At 38.7% G+C, this 19,755-nt stretch overlaps 1 protein-coding gene across 3 annotated transcripts; it reads right to left on the bottom strand.

Annotated features, from left to right (window-relative positions):
- Positions 1–146: 146 nt before the first annotated feature.
- On the bottom strand, positions 147–18,012 carry LOC144649949 (uncharacterized). 3 transcript variants are annotated; one of them, XM_078509540.1, is made up of 12 exons: positions 17,736–18,012; positions 13,079–13,262; positions 8,099–8,138; positions 6,617–7,125; positions 5,891–5,917; positions 5,144–5,395; positions 4,504–4,800; positions 3,659–3,955; positions 3,103–3,399; positions 2,366–2,428; positions 1,971–2,084; positions 147–1,855 (listed from the first exon to the last, which is right to left on the bottom strand). In XM_078509540.1, the coding sequence occupies exons 2-12, from the start codon at positions 13,137–13,139 to the stop codon at positions 1,212–1,214; spliced, it is 2,601 nt and encodes an 866-aa protein (XP_078365666.1). In that variant the 5' UTR covers positions 13,140–13,262; positions 17,736–18,012; the 3' UTR covers positions 147–1,211. The 3 variants fall into 3 exon arrangements, with proteins under 3 accessions (XP_078365666.1, XP_078365664.1, XP_078365667.1); XM_078509538.1 differs by lacking the exon at positions 13,079–13,262 and having other exon boundaries at positions 8,099–8,141; XM_078509541.1 differs by lacking the exon at positions 17,736–18,012 and having other exon boundaries at positions 13,079–14,174.
- Between the last annotated feature and the right edge of the window lie 1,743 nt (positions 18,013–19,755).

The following is a 19,755-nucleotide window of genomic DNA, read 5'->3' as shown; positions in this document are numbered from 1 at the left end:
TTTAAGACAATGAGCTCGAGCATTCACTGCAAATAGCTGAGTTGACTTTTGCTCGGGGAAAACGAGAGCGACCATTTTGATTTCTTACTTGAAAACTTTCCTCGTTATAATCCAACAATTAAATTTAGAGTAATTTTTCAAACATGTTGTCAGTAACGTAAAACATTTATTTGTATAAAGACATTATTTACAGTTGCAATAAATGCACCTTATATACATCACTAAATCACGACACATACGCTTTACACTAGTGAGATAAATGGCAAGGGTTGTTAGTCTATTTTTTATCTTTTTTTTAAATGTTCTATTAAAAATATCTCAAATATAACTATGTGATGCCTAGACTCACAATGAAACAGATCATTGTGGCTGCTAATGTAAAGTGCCATTTTTGAAAGCATTATTTGTATTATATACACTGTATTATTTACACTGTTTTGTACTGTTGCTCAAAAAACCGTCTTTTGGAAGAAGAGTCTTCCTCCAAGCTTCTCAACAACAGCTAAACGCTATTTAATTTATATACAGATACTTGTGTTAGAAAACCTACTACAACTGCATGCTAATTGTCAGGGATGTTTGAGCTGTCAATATAGTTGAGGTCTACAAATGCCATGCATTTGGATGCAAGGATAGCATGATTTAATTTATTGAACTGTAACTGCAAAATATAAAATTCACACAAAGAGAAATAAATCACATGTTTAAGATAATATGCACGAGTAAAAATGATCACCATCTTCTCAAAGGCACAGTGTCTTTATTTCACCTGCTACAAATTTAAAGCTATGTTGAGGCAGCATTGGCTCTTCCTATCATTGTTCAACTAGCTTGCATTTGAATAAGAACACTACCATAATTCCTCATTATCCGTCTCTTTCTACTCTTAGGAAAATAAGAGACAGGAAAAATAAAACACTGGCTAAACTACTGTACAAGTACATTTGATAAAATGTTGACAATACAAACAGCACCAAATGGAAGTACTGCCAGTGGCCAAATACTATTAGAAGGTTTTATCTACACCCCTCAAAGTTAAAACATTATCACTTTTATGCTATCTGGAACCTGGAATAAATAACCACGGTCAGCAGGAAGCCCGCAGGACAGAGGCTTGATGTTTAACTAGCCTGTGTCCAGACATGCAATTTCCTTATATTTGCTTGCAAAGTTCATTTTATCAAAGAGTTTTTCTTTCAGTCTGTAAACAGTTAACAAGTGGCGTCATTGCCACTTTCTACCTGTGCTTCTGGGTGGTCAGCTAAAGTCGAGATCTCTTCTTTGGGAAAGATCTTCATTTCTCTGAGAGCGATAAACTCTCTTACCTGACCCATGTCAACAGAGAAACGGCGCGGACATCTTTGCTCCACGGTTCCCATTTCTGTCATCTCCATGTCGGATGCATTGCCCTGAAGAGCCCCAATAAACCCTCGTAGCTCACCCAGATCAACGGAATTGTGTTGCCTGCGTTCCATTTTTGCAGTGGCACTCGCTTGCACACCTTCCTTGCATCTATTTTCTTGGGAAGCAGGGATTGGAGAAATCACTCTTAGCAGGCTATCATACACAGGGTTGCCAAGCCTGTCGACAGCTCCTTCGAGCGATCGCCGTCTACCATACGGTTTCAACCTCTTATAGTGTGTGTTTTCATAAAGCTGTTCAAACTCGGTAACAATATTCTTTAAGTGTGGTGGAAGGTCAAGCGAGCCATCAGCAGCAATGTTGATGTAATGTGGTCGGCGAGTTGTGGTGGGAACATTGTCATCATCTATCGTCTCGTATCCGTGCCTATGAGTGTTGATGATGTCATTAAGCCAGTCGGGGGAGGAAATGGCATAAGGTGCAACTGAACAACCTAAACCGGGATGTGAAGTTTATTAGATCTACATTCAGAGGTACATCTAAATAATAGTTATGAGGGAACTACATGCAGAAGAACACTTTGAATCAATAGTTACTTGTCACCCTACCATTTCCACTGTCAGAACTTGACGAAATCCTCTTCTTTCGGACAAAGTATACCACCAAGAAAACTGCCCCAAATGCAACGGTGCCGGAGAACACAGCAGCAACAATTATGCTCACTGTAATAATGTAGGATAAAAAATATGTTAGAGGATTTTGAGCTGTCTAACTTTTTCGTTGTGTTGAACATGGGGCAAAACTAATATCACAGAAAAGACTGTGTTTGTCAAAGAGTACGATGTCAAACGATTTACTGATTAGATTTGAGTAATAGCTGTACATTTAATTTTGCGTTTTAATTTGCACGTATTTTCTTTGCCCTCCACCTGGCCATATAGCCAAAATCAACAGATTTTAGAAATGATTAAGCTTCATGGAAGATTTTGTGTTGTTGCATTACCTTTTGCACTATCTGTCGCTCCTGGGTCTATACTAGGGCCGACGATCGTCTTTTTGGGTGAATCTGGAAGATAAATGAAACAAAAAAAGGAAGTAAGTTTTCTCTCAAGGGAACATTTTTATCTTTGGGTGAGCTCATTCAGCAATGTAACAAGGAATTAATAGAAATCTGATTTTTAATGAAACTAGTTTACATTTTACTTGTGTATTGAACATGCGTTGTAGAGGAACGCTGTAACTAGCTAGCCAGCTAGATATGTCCAGGATTGAACGCTAATGAGATGCACGTTCCTCGTGACAGGCATCACAAAGTATCCTCATTAATAAAAGTTCACCAAAACACACCAAAATCTGTCAAATATGAAGTAATATGGAAATGTCAAATAACACAGTCAAACATGAAGTACTTATTAAACAATACTTGCGTTCAATCCTGGACGACATAAGTGACTTTTGTAGCTAACAATGTTGTTGTTACTGCTGTTTTCAGTTATGACCAATATATAGAAAGGTTTTAGGAGAGTGTGTACGAATTGAAAAAAAACCAGCCCAATAAGAGTCTTTGATTGTGACATGCAACACTTGTCACCATGAATTCAAAATGAATTGTTTCAGACCTAGCCTCGAAAAAGACATCTGCCAAAATATTGAAATTCAACAAAAAAAAATGAAAAGGGTCGTATCAGGTGAAAAACAAAGAAAACATACAAACAACTAAACAAAAAATAGAATAACTACCTTGGAAAGTTCTAGCATAGTACGCCATACTCTTAGGCCCATTTCCCTTGGCTGTAAAGGCAAGAACCTGAAAACTATAATTGGTGTTCGCTTTCAATCCTTTAATCCTTAAGTGGGTCTCTTTTGGTGAAACTAAACTGCTGTTGGCGCGTGAGGTTTCGTTGACATCACTGTAAATAACCTGGTACCCAAGCACCTCTCCATTGGTGTATCCCGGTGGAACTGGACTCCAGTCAACTTGTACTGTATCTTTTCCTATGCTAACTGCTGTTATGTCCTTTGGAGGGCGATCTGGGACTAAAAAGAGGAAAAATGAACATTTATGCAAAGAGATACAATTCTCCTATAATCAAGCAGACTTTGCAGTTTGATCATGCATTAAACGTACTGGCCCCGATTGGTCAAAAAGTGGATCACGCTATCCACCGAATACTGAAATCGCTATCCAGTGAATAACGTAGTATGTTTTGATGTTTCCGGTGAATAGCTTTATCAACTCTTTGAACAACTGGACCCAGGTCAGTAAAAATTTGTTTATGAATCGGGACTTTCTTACCATCTTCATCCGTTTGCACCACTTTTGAGCGAAAAGGTCCATTGCCTCGTCTTGTTATCCCAGAAACACTTATCTTATACTTGCTGTACTTCTGAAGTCCCCTGAGAGTAAGTGATGTCGATTCTGTGTACTTTGTAGCTTTGAATCGCTCCCTTGTTTGTTTTTCTGCATTTATGTCCACTTTGTATCGAAGGATTTTTCCATTCCGATACCCGAAAGGGATTGGATCCCACTGGATGTGAAGACTAGTTGAGCTTAGATTCCATGCCTTTAAACTCTCAGGCGGAGCATCAGGCACTATCAAAGAAACACAACATATTTGGTTACTATACCATACCTACTAACTGTACGCCTGAGTTACCTAATTCCATGGCTGTTACTAGCAAGAGCCAAGACGAGGCACTTGCCTCGTCTAATTCTTTACCCAAAATTAAAAACAAAATATGTTTTTATTTGATGGGAAAATAATCCTCCGTTAGCAAGATTGTTTTTTACTCAAGAAATACCGAATGAAAAATGTCTCTAAAAAGCGATTCAGAGCTTGTAGATTTCAAACTTTTCTGGAGGGCATGCCCCCAGAACCCACTATCGAGATCTTGCCTCGTCTATAGCAAAGGTCTGGTTACGGCCCTAAATTCTATCTACCCTTTGCTTCCTTTCTTACAACTCTTTTGTTTTGTAAACAGTAGAATCTCTCTCAGCAATACGACAACTATTTCTTTTTCTTAATTTATCCTTTTTCTTTAACCCCACTGAAAACGATTCACATATATGTTATGTTAACCATAGCATACAACCATCCAAGATCATCGGTTAGATCGTTCTCTCTCCTTATAATAACATACCATCTTCATCAGTTAAAATGACCAATTCTTTACTCCAAGTACCATTTCCATAGTTGTTGTACGCTCTCAGCCAGCAGCTATAATTCCTATATTTTTGGAGTCCTTTGAACACCCAATTATGTTCTACAGGCGATAACTCCACAAAATGACTGTCTGACTTGTTACGTCTCTCGCAGGCCACGTGGAATCCAAGAAGAACTCCATGTACGAGGGGCTTTGGAACGTTTCCCCAGTTGACTTTAATGCTTGTTGAACTTAAGTTGTGACCTCGAAAATCGCCTGGTGGGCTTGAGGGCGCTAAACGATAAAAAGATCTTAGATTGGAAACTATAACTTTAACTCGATCAAAGAAGTAGTTAGACAGATTTTAGAGTAACACGTTTGGTCAATTATTGTTGCAGCGGTTAGCATATGTCGAGAAATAAACTTCTTTGAGTCGGCCATTGTTGTACTTCGTTGACAGAAAGGTCAGTAGGACTTCTGTTTTACTATTATCTTGAATAGCCCTTAATTTACAACACACACAGCAAAATTATGCGAAAGATGTTAGTGGTAAAAGGATAGGACGCATTTAACGCATACTTAAGCTCTACTCTCCCATAGCAGAAACATCTACTTCTTTGTCTACCAATCTACTTACGATGTTTGCCACATTTAGGCACATCACAGTACTCCCATCTCACAGTCCTATTTGTGGTGAAGCACCAAGGCCCGTCCTTCGCAAACCCGCCTGGATTACGACATAAGTTGCCACTATCTTCAATCGATTTGTAAATCTTTCCATTGATATTGTGTTTATGGGGGCATTGGGCATCCCACGACTGACAGGTGTACCCGGAAACTGTTACACTTCTGTTGCCACGGTAACCACGTCCATCTCCATAGAAGCAGTCTGCAAATAAAAGTTTGACCTTAGATTTGAGTCGATGTTTTTATAAAAAAAAGACGAAATTAAAATAACAGAGAATGGCGTGTATGTAAAATTTGCAGCGTTACAATTACAATGTTTCACCTAGTCTGTGGTTGTCCAACCTGAGCAATACTAGGAAAAGAACTGAAGTGGGAGTCAACGTGGCCCTTAGCTTCTGCATCCGATTGACTGAACAGAGTAGTAAACCTTTTACCGATTGGCTCGTTTAAGCCTGTTGCCTCTTCAAATAAATTTAAATTTTAAAAGGTAACAAAACCTTTTACTAAGCAATAAGAAAGAACTACCTTCTCAGACTCTTCTCAATCACCTGCTTACTTAAACACTGTTTAAATGACATTGGAAACCTTCTGATACTGATCACCTTTGGACATTTAACGTATAGAAGTTTAGTATTGATTAACCGAATCTAGCAAAACTTTCATAGTTTCCTGAAGAAATTTAATTACAAGATCTTACCTTCACTCTTCAGGACGTCAAGTTTGTCTGATCGTAATAAAGAGAAAAAATAAGTTATTAATTTTACTGTTTTAATTTACTTTCCGTGTTATTTAGCTATAGTGGAAAAGTGGAAATTCCAACGTCGTTCAGTTTTACACTAAGTAATTCATTATCGTTTTATTTCAAAAATATTGGTCAGCTGAGAACATATTAATTTTTAGGCGTTGGTGTTCCCGATCTGGTCTTAACACCACCTTTTATTTGGCGAAAGTGTAAAGAACCGAAAGGTTCTTTGAACTTCAGTAGTGACATTTAGCTCTGCGGTAGAAAAAGCATTGGCAGCAGATGAGTTGATAAGCTAATAGAAACCACTTTCGTCTCCAGGCGGCTAAGTGGCCACACTGGGACTCAAGAGAATGCAAGTCATAACACAAACAAGCGTGACAGTGTGAAGAAAAGAAGTTCCTTTTTTCTCTGATGATATCAATAAACGTGAATTGGCGACCGACTAAGCAACAATCTGCAAAACTAGAGGGGTGCTTTCAATCTACGTCAAATCTTAGCGAAGTGAGAAAGCTGTAGGGCGCGATGATTATGACACCTCCCCAGTTCCCTGCTTGGTAACCAGTCGCTGTCGTCTCTCACATTAGATGCACAAGAGATTGTAGGGCTTCTCCCCTCCGTAATCCCTCGCACATAAAATGTGACAGATGACGGCGTACCAGTCTTCATGCCACCACTGACCTCGTATCTTGTCAGGATAATAGCAGTTGGACGATTCATTTCGAAATGGCAGAGTCGTGCAGTTTATTATGTCGAAGTAATAGGGGTAATCTATACCCTCCCTCGATTTCATGAAATCTTCCACCATCTTGAACTCGCGATCACACACATGGTAGTACAATTGCTCGCATGCTTCTCTGCAAATAAGTGGTGGTCTGGAAGAAATGTAGCAGCGCTTAAAATAATGGTGACAGTACACATCGTCCACCATATCCAGACAGCTTTGCCGCACAACAAAACCGTCCTCCTCTGTTGAATTCTTTAGCGCCTGTTCTACAAAGCCCTTTGCTACTCGAAAGCGCAGCATATTATCTTCGTTATTTTGCAGCTCCATGAAGTCTGTTCCGTAGACTGGTAGATAACCAATGATGTCTTTACAGTAACCGTTTGAAAATGCAGATTGATATGGTATGCACACCCCAGGTTCTGTATGGACTGCAGACCGTTTAGTTCTGTCAGCGGGCACGCATCTAAGGGAAGAAAGGATGGTGGTTGCATTGTCCATAAACAAACTGTTAACGTGACCTATTTAACTTGATATCCGGAAGATCAATCCCAAGAGTCTTAGTTGTAATTCTACAGAGCGCGTGGATTATATAAGACTAGCTTTCATCATAGTTAATAGAGGGAAATGGTTAGGAAGCCCGGCAAACATCAAAGGAGCAAACAAAGAGGCCAAGATTTAGGTTCGAAGGTCCATGACCGTGCACATCTTTTGTTTTGCTCTCATACACTATGCATGAGTTACGTAATGGCAATGTTTTTATTGGTTAGTTGCATGAACACACGTAACCACCTATTGTATTTTGTCAGGTTTTGTGCACGGTCAACCCCCAAAATAGCAAACAAAAACCTATAACAAAGAACTTTGCCGGGCTTCATAACCATTTTCCTCTATTAACTATGCTTTCATTACAAATAAGGACTTCAATTTACTCGTGCATTGATATATGCATTTTTTTGTGGACATTCACTGAGGTACTCAGAAAATATTAAGTAGCTTTTGCAGGCCCAGTTTGAAAGTGGCTTATACCCCAAGAAAGGTTATCTAAAATAGAGTTATTAAACGATTGTTGAAGCGACTATGTATTTGCCCTGGACCTTGACTTTGTGTTTGCTAAAGCTTTATTGTAAATGATTTAATAAACTCCTGCCACGTTCCCTGGCCGATTAACAAAAGTCCTAACATAGAACGAGGTGCTGTTTTCTTGGCAAATCATTTGCCAAACCAAAACCGATGGCAACTACCTCACGTGAAACTTTCCCCCTGTAAAACTTGAAACCTCTTCATTGTACTTCGTATACTCAATGATGATCTCACCAAAACTGCCACTTTTAAGTTTCAAGTCTAATTACACCCATTAGATAGACTTCCATATGCAATGCATGGTTTCAAAGGATTAGGTGGAAAGGCAATAGGTAACGTCAACGTCTGAAACTTACTCAGTTGTGCCATTTGTGATTGCAGTTGTAGAGTTTGAGGCTTCTATAAGGCAAAAGAGATAATCCATCTTTAGAAGATACTATTAGACAGTTAGAACCAGTGCCACTGTATTTTTGTTGTGATTCTTTCCAAATCATCACCATCATCGTCATGTTTGTTTGTTTGTTTCATGAGTTCATTTCAATCCACTGAGTGGACTATTCAATGTGAAAAGTTTATTCATATTATGTCAGTCCTAATAAGTGTAATAACATAATCTATATCCTTGCAAATTACAACTATCGGTTCCAAGGCTTAGAACTGTAGCGCGCCAGATCACTTATGTCCAGGATTGAACGCAGGTATTGTTTAATGAGTACTTCATGTTTGACTGTGTTATTTGACATTTCTATATTACTTAATATTTAAAAAATTTGGTGTATTTTGGTGAATTTTTATTAATAAGGACACTTTGTGCATCTCATTAGCGTTCAATCCTGGACATATCTGAATGCAGGGGCCGGGTACGAGACTTCGAGGAAAGGGTACAATTAACAATTATTCTTTGAAATCGAGGTGAATAGTGGTAGAATATTCACCGAGCCGCGGAATGTACGAAGTGATCTCAACAAACAAGCGATCTCAAAGTTTTCAGAAGGAAACCATTTAAAGTCGATTTAATTGACCTCTCAATTCATGCGTGGAAAACGTACATATAAGCGGCACTAACCAACATGCGCGAAACAGTTTACAGAATCTTCAAACATGGTAAATCTAGTTAATCTTCGATAAAATCCTCGTCACAATCTAGCAAAATGGTCCTTTAACACCACTCAAACCTGCAATCTGATCAAAAACCTGCTTGCAAAACATTTTGACCGTTGAATCAAAGCTTTTGAAGTTCACTTGAATTGAAAATTGAAAGAGCAGTTGGCGAAGCATCCACCTGTCGTGAAAGTTTGAATTATAAGCAGGGGCGGATCCAGGGGGGGGGGGGGTGGATTGGGTGGCTAGCCAACCCCCTTGATCCACAAGAAAAGTAAAAAAAAAAACACATTAAAATAGACAATAAGGACAATGCCACTGCGTAAGATGAAAAAGGTGTTAACATTTTTAGCTAAAGTAAAGTTGAAATTTGTTAACATCCACCCCCTTTAGCCAGGCGGCCCTCCAGCCGTCCAAAGTTAAGGAACTTTATAGGGTATTTTCGACGCCGTGTTTGGGCGGAAATTTACTGTGCTTTTAATGTAACAAAACGTGTGCATAATTTTAAAAAGATAACCATTCCTTTTAGCGTTCAAGAGTTGTTTTTAACCTTGCTGGCATGATTTTCTTCTCCATTTGCATCTTTTTAGGGAGTTGTCTTACTGTTTTCTTTGCATGAATCAAAATCGAACAAAGCGATTCTTCACAAGCAAAGCATTGACTTACCACGTCATCCCCAGCCCACTTTGCTAGGGGCTAAAAATTCTCACGCTCGTGGGTGAACAAAACAACGTATATCTGTTTTTTCGTGTAAGTTCGTAAGTTCAACTTCAAATTTCAATCACTGTTCGTATAAGAACTAGAGTTTCTGTCCCAAATATAATTCAATGTTGAACAAGGTAAGTTGAGGAAAGAAAAGTTTTATCAAATTATCAAGGGAAAACAGCGGTTTTTAAAATAGCTTAATTGAAAGACGTTAAAGCTGCTCAGAATCACGGAAATTACGTCTAAGAGGCTTCAATTTTTAAAAATTTTCTCGGGGAGCCCAGACCCCCTAGGGGCATGGAGCCTGCGGCCCATGAAGTATGGGCTTTTGGCCCCAAAAAATTTGCACTCCCAAAAATTCCTGCCTAAACGCCTGAATTACCCCCTCCCCCGCCCCCCCCATAAAAAAACCTGGGGCTTAAACAATAAAGTAAACAAAAATATTTGTAAACAGCCACCCCCCTTTGAAAAATCCCGGATCCGCCCCTGATAAGCTTACTGAATGTCTGCAGAACTGTGGTGAAAACTGGATGTTTTCTTGCACAAAGACATTTTCCTGAATATTTGTAGAAGATCTTGGTTGAATAACACTTGATGTTGCTGCCGATAAATCTGCGGTATTTATTTTTGCCGATGCCAGGCGAAGGGCGACTTGACGGTAAGCAATTGTTTATCGTTTTAGTACTCGAGTTGTGTGGACATTGTGCTGCAAATTGCGAAATATGTAGTCTTCTCTTACTTTGAAAACCATCAGGCCAAATTTCTTAGCCTTTTTTTGTCTTTTCTGGTTCAGCATCTTCTTGTATTCTTAGTATTTGCGATTCAGAAACGCCGGCGAAACGCGAGTTTACGCCGGCCATTTTGTTTCAGTTTGGATCAAGCATTATTCACTCCGTAGGGAGTGAATAATGCTCATTAGCCCGAGATAGCGAACCAATCAGATTGCTTGAAACACCAAGATCACTGAGTGTGTATATACTAATATTAAATAATTATTAGATAATCTATCGACATCAAGAAGACTTAAGCTAGAACGAGGACGAACTCAAAGACTGGCTGACGTACGATGACAAAAACCACCCGCCAAACGCCCAAATAGTCCATTAACAGAACGTTAATTTAATAATCGTCAGAAATTACAGATTTTGATTGCGCTCTTTAAACTTTCGATTTAAAAAGCATGACTGTAAATTAGTTTTAATTGAAAGTTTCCTGGTATCCTCGGACTAGTTTTGGCAACCCGTCAACGGGTCTATTTGCAATACTGAGGAACATTCATCCAATTTTATAAATAGAGACCAGTGACCTTTTACCAGTTGTTTACAATTCATCAATTTCACAACGATGTTCCGATAAAAAGTTGCCTTCTTGCTTTTAAAAAAAATAACGAAAAGAAAAAAATCGTCATCATCTGCGTTTTCGACAACCTGGAAAAAATAAAGAAATATGAGCTGCTTGTAATTATGACGTTGCCATTGGCAACGCCAAATATTATGGGCACATGATTGACATTTCAAAATTTCCGCAAGGGATGAATGAACAGCTACTGAAAGTTTCAGCATTGTTGAGTGAACCCCCTTTTCAAAATTTCGGTAAAACCTTATGCGGGGGTGACATCCAGCCCCCCCCCCCCCCCCCCCATTGTACGTCAAAGGGTTAAGTCGAAACATCTTTGGATGTTCCTCTGCAATCTTCGGAAATTTTCGGAAATGTTCGGAAAATGTTCAGAAACATTCGTATGACCTTCGGACAACATTTTGAAAACTTTCAGAAATCTTCGGAAAGTCGTCAAAAACATCGTAATTAGTAGGTTTATATAATAAACAGAATAATACATGGTTGCTGGAGATATGAAATTTTTCTTCTCGTATTAAAATAGATATCTCACTCGTTCGCTGCGCTCACTCGTGCGATATCGATTTGAACACTGGAAGATAAATTTCACATCTCGGCGCAACCATGTATTATCCTCTATTTCTCACCCAGATTGTCGAACGCACGCGCTCTTCTAATCTGTGATTACTGTTAGTAATTAACCTGGATTTTTGTATGATTTTTTGAAATTAAAAGCTAAGTTATGATTACTCATTCCAAGTTTAAAATTTCGCTCAATTTACTCATGGACGATCACGTTATTCCAGCATAGGGACCCACTGACTTGCCTGTACAGATTGCGGACCTAGCTTCGTTTCCCCGACAGAAAGTCAAACCAGATTGCAAAACGTTCGAATTCTGGGTCTAAAAATGTCCCTTTCTCCGTTAACATGGCTACAATTTGTTCGTAATAGAAAAGCTTAAATTTTTTAATTCCAAAATAGACCCTGCTAATCCACCTAACTGCAATTAGTCAAAATAAATGAGTTTCGTTTTGATTTGTGAAAAAATCAACTTGTTTGAACATGACTGAAGTAAGTTAAGACGACCTCAACTAGCCCCGATCAGGTTCTGGATCACGACAGCTTGAATTAGCACTTAAGGTGATTCCACTGAAATAGAAGGAGTATTTAAAATTTTCTGAAACTTGGTCCAGGTAACAATTATGTTATGAGCATTGAAAAAATGAAATAAAAAATGGGGGTCACCGCGCTAGTTTTTGTGTAAAATGGATGGGCATTATAGCAAATTTACGACCCGCGAGATATATATTAGGAACCCTAGTAATCCAAATGGGGATCGCTATTGTTTCCAGAAAAAAATTTTGCATTAAAGAATTAGTCTAGTTCAACAAAATAGACTTTGATCTTATGTTAAAAACTATTCTTATTGTACAGGAATTAAGATAAGGAAAGAAATTTAAGATTTGCTTCGTGCGCACGTTAACGGCACTACCTAAAAACGTTTTTTTTTTACAGTATTAAAATTAAAATATCTCAATGTAGAATTTTAAACTTTTTTTTAAATGGCGATATATTGTAGACAACAGTTTGACATTTAAATTAATGCATTAAAAAATGGGGGTCACCGTGCTCGTTTAAGAGTAAGCGACCATTTATTTCCCTACCGAGCTTAGCCTGAAGGGAATCTCGTAGTGTTCTGTGTGCGCGCGCGCTCGTGCGCGCGCTAAATGACGCGAAAACTTATGCGCAGAAAGGATGCGCAATGCAATACCGAGGAATCACCTTAATGGTAACGAGCACTGATGTGCTAAGAGCCAGGGTCAACTTCTTATGATTTGCCAAAAACATTCAATGTGAAAATAATTTTTTTTTGTTGCTTTAAACTGCGCTTTCTTGTGTTAATCGCGTAAATTTCCTTCATTTAAAAAAGTTACCTCTTTTTCGCGTTAATTTCCTTTAGTCAGGAGTAAGTTTCCCTCAATTCGAATACCTCCAGGTTTAAATACCCTAATTAACACGAGCGTTAGTTCTCTATACACTGTAATAAGAGTAATCCAACAATCACAAGCCAATATACTTTAGATTTCGGCTTTTAGGTAATATCATCAAAATTAGCATGTAAACGGTGTTTGAGCATGAAACCTCAACTCCAGATTAGCAACGTGTAAGCGGTTACCACTAAAATACAGTTACCTGTAATGGTACTGATGAGGACTAAACCAAGAAATAGTGGAAGGATGATCTGCACAATCATGGTGCCCCTAAACAGCAATTGTAGAGTCGCCTTTACACCGATTGCAATATGGCCGTATTGTGTGTACAAGAACTGAGAAGCCAAAAAGCTAAATCGCCACCGAAAGCTGAGAAGCGACCACAGCTGAGAAGACAAGCCAATTAATTAGAATCCATATCAGCAGCTGACCAGGATTTTAGGCATGGGCTAAAACCCAGACGTTGGATTCTGGACGAAAGACGAGTAGACGATGGACGATGGTGGGGTAGACGATGGACGATATGCCATGCCTATCTTTGACAGAATCTTTAGGGCATTTTAAAATATTGAGCCGCGAAATTTAGGGTCTGTTTTTATAATTATTAGTCTAAATTCAAATCTGGCGAAAACGAATATCTGAAATGTCACTGACATAAATTTATTTATCACATGAAGCAATGACAGAGTATTTCAGTTTATTATGCTGTCGTGTTGCCAACTCATTTTCACGTAAGGAAACCGAAAATACTATTACACAAAATATTTTCCTTATTCCTGACAGAAAAGGCATAATACAAGAACTAAGATTATTTCACATTTTTATTTTGTTACACTGGAAATTGCGTTCAGAAATTAAAAGACCGGTCTTGTCGCTTCTGACCAAAAGGGATTTTAGATCGGAGTACGGGTTCGAGATTGTGTGCAAATGGCCGGTTTCCACTGTCCTTAACCTACGTGTAGCCTTTTATATCTCCCTTCCGTTTTTCCTAGGGGGTGGGTACGCTATAAAACGTCACTTTGCCTTTCATTTAATTCTGGGCCCGCTCGATGGTATAGTTTTTTTTATATATTTATATTTCATGCTTCGGAAAAACGTCTGACCTTTAAGCAAGTCTAAGAGCTGATATTTTGTAATAGAGAATGTCGAGCTCGAGCTCGGAGTGGGCGAATCGAAAACCAGGAAATTGACATGTGACATTTCAGAGATTCGTCTTTGCCAATGATTGTGTCTTTGAATTTCGTCCATAATAATCAATAATAATTAGTTATTATCTGCCTAATTTTCGGTGCTCCCCTCGTTTACGTCATGTTGCGTGACAAAACAGACACTGATTTTCGCTGCCCAATATTTTAAAATTCCTTAAAGACTCTGAATTGGCACATAGTCATTCGTGCACTCGTCCATCGTCCATCGTCCCCGTCTACTTGTCTATCGTTCAGAATCCAGCGTCTGGGTTTTAGCACCTGCCAGTACTTTATGTAAATATAGCTTCACGAACGAAACAACGGAAGCAAGTAACTCGATGTAATTCATAATCAGTATAATTCTTTTATTCTGTAGATGATCCTGAGCTTTTTTTATAATTATACTACTTCCTTTCTGGATGTATCTGCCACCACACCCAATGCTGATCCGGGGCAGTTACCATAGAGACCATAGAGCGCTAAAAAGGAAATCTGTCGAGCCTGTGACAGCATTCACATGAGGTTCGTTTAGACAATGCAGTCTTTGTTAAAACAAGAGTGAGGTTGGGGTAGACCAAAAACCACGGTATGTTAGGATGATACATCACAGGCATGATACGTAAGGACGCCTCCTTGGCTCTAAGACCTCAAGTCTGCCAAGTAGGCATGAATAGATTGTGCTAGTAAATTCAGGAAAAGTTGCTTCACAATATACCCAAAAGTTGCTCTAAAGTTGCTCAAATATCAATAAGTTGCCACCAAAATTTAAAAGAGTTGCTTGCTCTAGAGTCGTTTTGTTTTAGATAAATACTCAAAACGTGTTTGTTTGTTTGTTTCCATTTAAACATTTTCATTAAATATTCTTACAATCATTAAAAGAGGCCAAAAAGCCATTGTTATATGAGAAATATAAATACTTTGTTTAATCAAATACTCTTTAAATTCAACATAACTTCAATAATAATAAAAAATAAAAAATAAAAATAAAAAAAAAAAAAAGATAAAAAAGATAAAATCTCGAAATGAAACGACCTTTCGAACCTTTTATGGTTTGGATCGGTTTTATATCAATTTTTGCTCAAAATTGCCAAGGAAGGCAAAAGTTGCCCTAGGTTGCTGGTACTACAAAAAGTTGCTCAAAACGCAAAAAGTTGCTCAAAAGTTGCCGAGCACAATCAATTTATGCCTACTGCCAAGAGTAGAATCACTGCCCTGCCCTGAACACTCGCGCCGACCTTACCAATGTAGTAGGTTGCACACCCGAAGACAGACCTGCTTGGGACTGATACATATTTGTAAAGCGTGGACAAAAAAACGTCAACGGGGTCTATTCGCGATAAGCGATGTTCGGATAAAAAGATGCCTTCTTGCTTTTAAAAATATTAACGAGAAGAAAATAAGAAATCGGCATCGTCTGTGTTTTCGAAAACCTTTACTTTTTGAAAGGTGGTTCACTATATATAAATGAAACAGGTTCAACATCGACTTGTACCTTAACAATACATGCAACTTTCGGAACTGTCCAAATAGGCAAATAACGAACGAACTTACTTTGGCCGCAGACGGAATAATTGCCAAAAAAAAACCTCTTTCAATAAAGCAATCAAACTGCGACAAAACTTAATTACCAATCATGTTAAATACTCGTTTGAACTAAATTTAATGTCTAACTATGTCTGTCACACCTCATCCCTAATTTGACCGATTGACAACACGATCTGTTTTTTAATTTCCCGGGTCGTTTACAGTAGCCTGCGTGGCCGGCGTTCAAAGGGGAAGAAGAAGGGGCTTCGCGCTCTCTCCTCGCACCTCGCGCTTCGCGCTCGAACTCCCCTTCTCCTTCCCTTTTGAACGCCGGCCACGCAGGCTACGTTTTCAGTGGATATATAGCTTGATAAAAATTGCCTCAGTATGTCACATGTGTATAGTAGAGTCTAGCTATTCGAATGCGTCTACTGCGTTATATGAATAATTTTTTAATTTTACGGGCAGTCTTGAGCTCTCTTTCGAGCCTCCTGCTATCAACCACTTGTTGACGCCAAGTGGTCTAAAATAAACACTCGTTATATATCGGCCAAAGTCAAAGCTGAACATGCATGAGGGTGAAAGTAATAAACAGAAAACCTCACTGGAAAGTTACAAATCTGGTACCAAATTTCGCGTTTTTCCTGACAAGGAAGAAGTCGGCGAATTGTTTCTTATTGAATTTCGTACGCGTGAAGAGGCGGATTTGCATGGTTGGGAATATTGAATAATCTTGCAAGTATTGAATATTGAAATATACTCCCGGCTACGTCACCGAGCATAAATAGCAAAACACTTGGGTACAAAGTACATAATATGAAGCCGAACCTCAAGCACCATCCTGGCTGAGTTAGCTTAGATTCTTGCTGACCAAAACAATCTTTAGTGCTTTAATTTGTTTGGTACCAGTATAGGTATTACGTCAATGACGGTCAATTTATGCGGCTTTCTCACCCAGATATGTCGTTTCGCCTACGAGTGGATTCCGGCTAACGACCAGTTCGCTAACGTCTTACGTCGATTCGCCCGTACGTCTAAAGACGTTTCCTTAACGAGCTGTAGGTCGTTTCGCTAACGTATAAAGTTAGTACGCTAATGCCTCTTTTAGTTCTTTTTCATCAACAAAAAAAGAAACACTGAAATAATTTTGAAAATATCTTTGTCAATTTTGGATGATAAAGGTTTCGCTCCCAACCGAGTTCGCACCGTCCGAATTCACAACCACCTTTTCGGCGTTCAAAAATCGCTAAGCGGTAGACGCCCTTTGCTCACGTTTAAAGAACGAAAAGTATTCTAGGTCGTACATGTTGATCAACTTTTGGCCGAAGTCCTTTCGCTCCTTTGTTTTCCTGGGTTTCCTTTGTTTACAACTGTCGTGTTATGTCGGTGAATTTGATGGCATCGTCAAAATCCAAGTAGAAAAGGAATCTTTTATGCGGATTGATTTGGCATAAAGATTGTTATGTTCTTATCACTAAATTTCAAATTAATATGAATTTGTTAGCCAACCGACTATAGACGTAGGCCAATCGACCACATCCACTCGTAGGCGAAACGTCCGGTTACCGTGAACGCGCACACTACTCTAGTTTGTGATAACCACTAGTCATAAACCTGCTTTTTTGTACGATTTATTTGAAATAAAAAGCTAGCTTATGAATTTTCATTTAGAGTGTACAATTTTGCTCAATTGACTCAGTAATGAACGAACAAGTTTAATCTAGCAAGAGGCCCACACTTGCCTGTACATGTTGCGGACCTCATTTCGTTTCCCCGCGAACCCGGAAATTAAAGTCCAATCACATTGCACAACGTTTGAATTCGGGGTCTAAAAATGTCCGTTTCTCCGTTGACATGGCTACAATTTGTTCGTAATAGAAAAGCTTACGTTTTTAAGTCCAAAATAGACTTACTAATACACCTTGCTGCTATTAGTCAAAATAAATGAGTTGCGTTTTGATTTGTGAAAACAATTCAACTTGTTTGAACATGAAGTAAGTTGAGACGACCTCGACTAGCTCCGATCAGGTTCTTCGGCTATAAATATAAACTTAAAGCCGGCATAGAACATCACGAAAACTTGAATTAGCACTAAAACATCATCATGCGAGCAATTTTAGGACTATAACATTAAAAGTAAGTGCAAACCTGAGAACGCAATGAGCATTGATGTGCCTAGAGCCAGGGTCAAGATCTTCTGCAAAATCATGGTTCCTCCAGACTGCATTTAGGCCCGTTGAAAACTTAAAAACATGAAGAAACGATGAGAAACGCGCAGAGCTTTGAAGCCAACCAAGTGCTTACTAAAATAGACCGAGGACGTGTTGTTCCAGTGTTTATCTGATAAGTGTCCGTGCAATATTCAGCTACGGACCACTTATAATCTTAGTTACGCAGACCCCTTTCGAAAGCAACAATTGTTCAATTGTTTGAAGGTTATTTTTTTTTTCGCGAGCAAAAGCTAAAAATGCAAATCAGCTTTTCACCTTGATGACCTAAATAAGCCGCCTGTTAATGTTCTCCAGGCTATCAGTAGTCACGCCATTGCCAGAATTATAAGAACGGATTTAATTTTATATTAATAATTGCTGATATTAGTGCTATTAGTGATATCATTACTATGCCCGACTGACTTTAAGACTTGAAAATTTCGTCTATGTGAAGTTGTGTATTGCTTCTCTTTTTTCGAAGTTCTTATCAGGATTTACATACGTTATTAAAGTTTAATTTTAAGATGACAAATGCATTGACGTCAAGAGACACTCGGTCCTTCACTTTTTTTAATTTAATTTTTGTGTGTGTGTGTGTTTTCGCTACCGCATTACTAAATTAGACATTCAGATAGAGAAATCTCTCAATCTATTTGCAAGTTTCCGGGTTGATTTAGTTGCTTTATTTAGACTACAAAAATAGCGTGCTTCAGAAAGCAAGGAAACATTTTCAGAATTGTTTTCGAACCCGGTCTGGAATCGTCTTTGCTCGTTAAACTTCCTGTTTACAGTCGAAGTGCAGTGGGGTGATCTTATCGTCTGATCATACAATGTGTTCAATGAAGGAGAACGCATAGTAGTCAATTATGAGGTGCAATGACATCCTTGGCTGCATATGTGCAGCTGTAAAGGGGTCATGCAAAAAGTCGGCTATAATCGTATTTAGCCACGACTTTAATGAAAAAGGGGTAAACATGGTATGGACCTTTGTCAAGGCTATGTTGACTTCCTCATCCACTTACAGTCTGGTACGGAAACTAGTCTTGCAGCAACCTCAAAGGAGTCTCCAACCACCGGATAACAGGGAGGGTGGGGGGGGGGGGGAGTTACTCTCACATTGTTTTTGGGAGGTGTGTCGCTCGTTTTTCATTCTCTATTTTAGATTAAGCCTTAACACTTGATCTTTTATTGATACATTAGCCAGATGAAGCGGTATTTGTTGCGTTTTCTTAAATGAAATGACCTTCTTAGCTTGTGCGCTTATTCAATCAGGCCCAACCCTGCAAAATTAAATGGCAAAATCTTTAACAGCACAAACGGCCATTGATCGCTGAGGCAGTACCGTACCCTATATAGCTCCAGGATCTCCCAGCTTTTGTAGAGGAATACTCCCCCCGGAAACATTTAGTTCCTGATGACAATTTACTTTCTTGTGATAATAGAAGTCTGTGAACATCTGGTGCTACGCAACGCTAGCTTCGAACTTCAACAGAGATCGGGATTTCGATTGGCATGACCGGTTATTACGCTTCCTCGTTTTTACAATGGCTGTAAATTTTTAAATCTTGACCTGTGTTATACCTCTCTCCTCTTCACCACAACACTCCAGAAGTAAATTCTATATCTCAAAGCTTTTTGTTGTAGGATAGAAAATGCACTACTCTTTATACTTTTTATGTATCAGCAAATCGCACAATCGTTTTGTTTTTGCTGACCCAATAAAAGAACTGTTTTTGGGCACTCCCCTACATTAGCTTAAAACTTCCTGTTTCAGCACTCATTGACCCTCGAAATTTATGCTTTGTTTAATATCATTTGCATACGAATAGGCGCTAAATGTTTGTAAATCAACCAAAGAATTTATTTTATTTTAAGTTTTTCGTCCATTTCGGAAACAATCGGAGCTCTTCGGTATTACACGATCCCTTATTGATTGTATACAAATCGGTCAATTGCTA

This window comes from Oculina patagonica, chromosome 4, assembly GCF_052425735.1.
Source record: "Oculina patagonica isolate OP01 chromosome 4, crgOcupat, whole genome shotgun sequence".
NCBI lineage: Eukaryota > Metazoa > Cnidaria > Anthozoa > Scleractinia > Oculinidae > Oculina > Oculina patagonica.
Note: the sequence above shows the minus strand (reverse complement) of the source record. Positions and strands in the feature narration are given on the sequence as shown.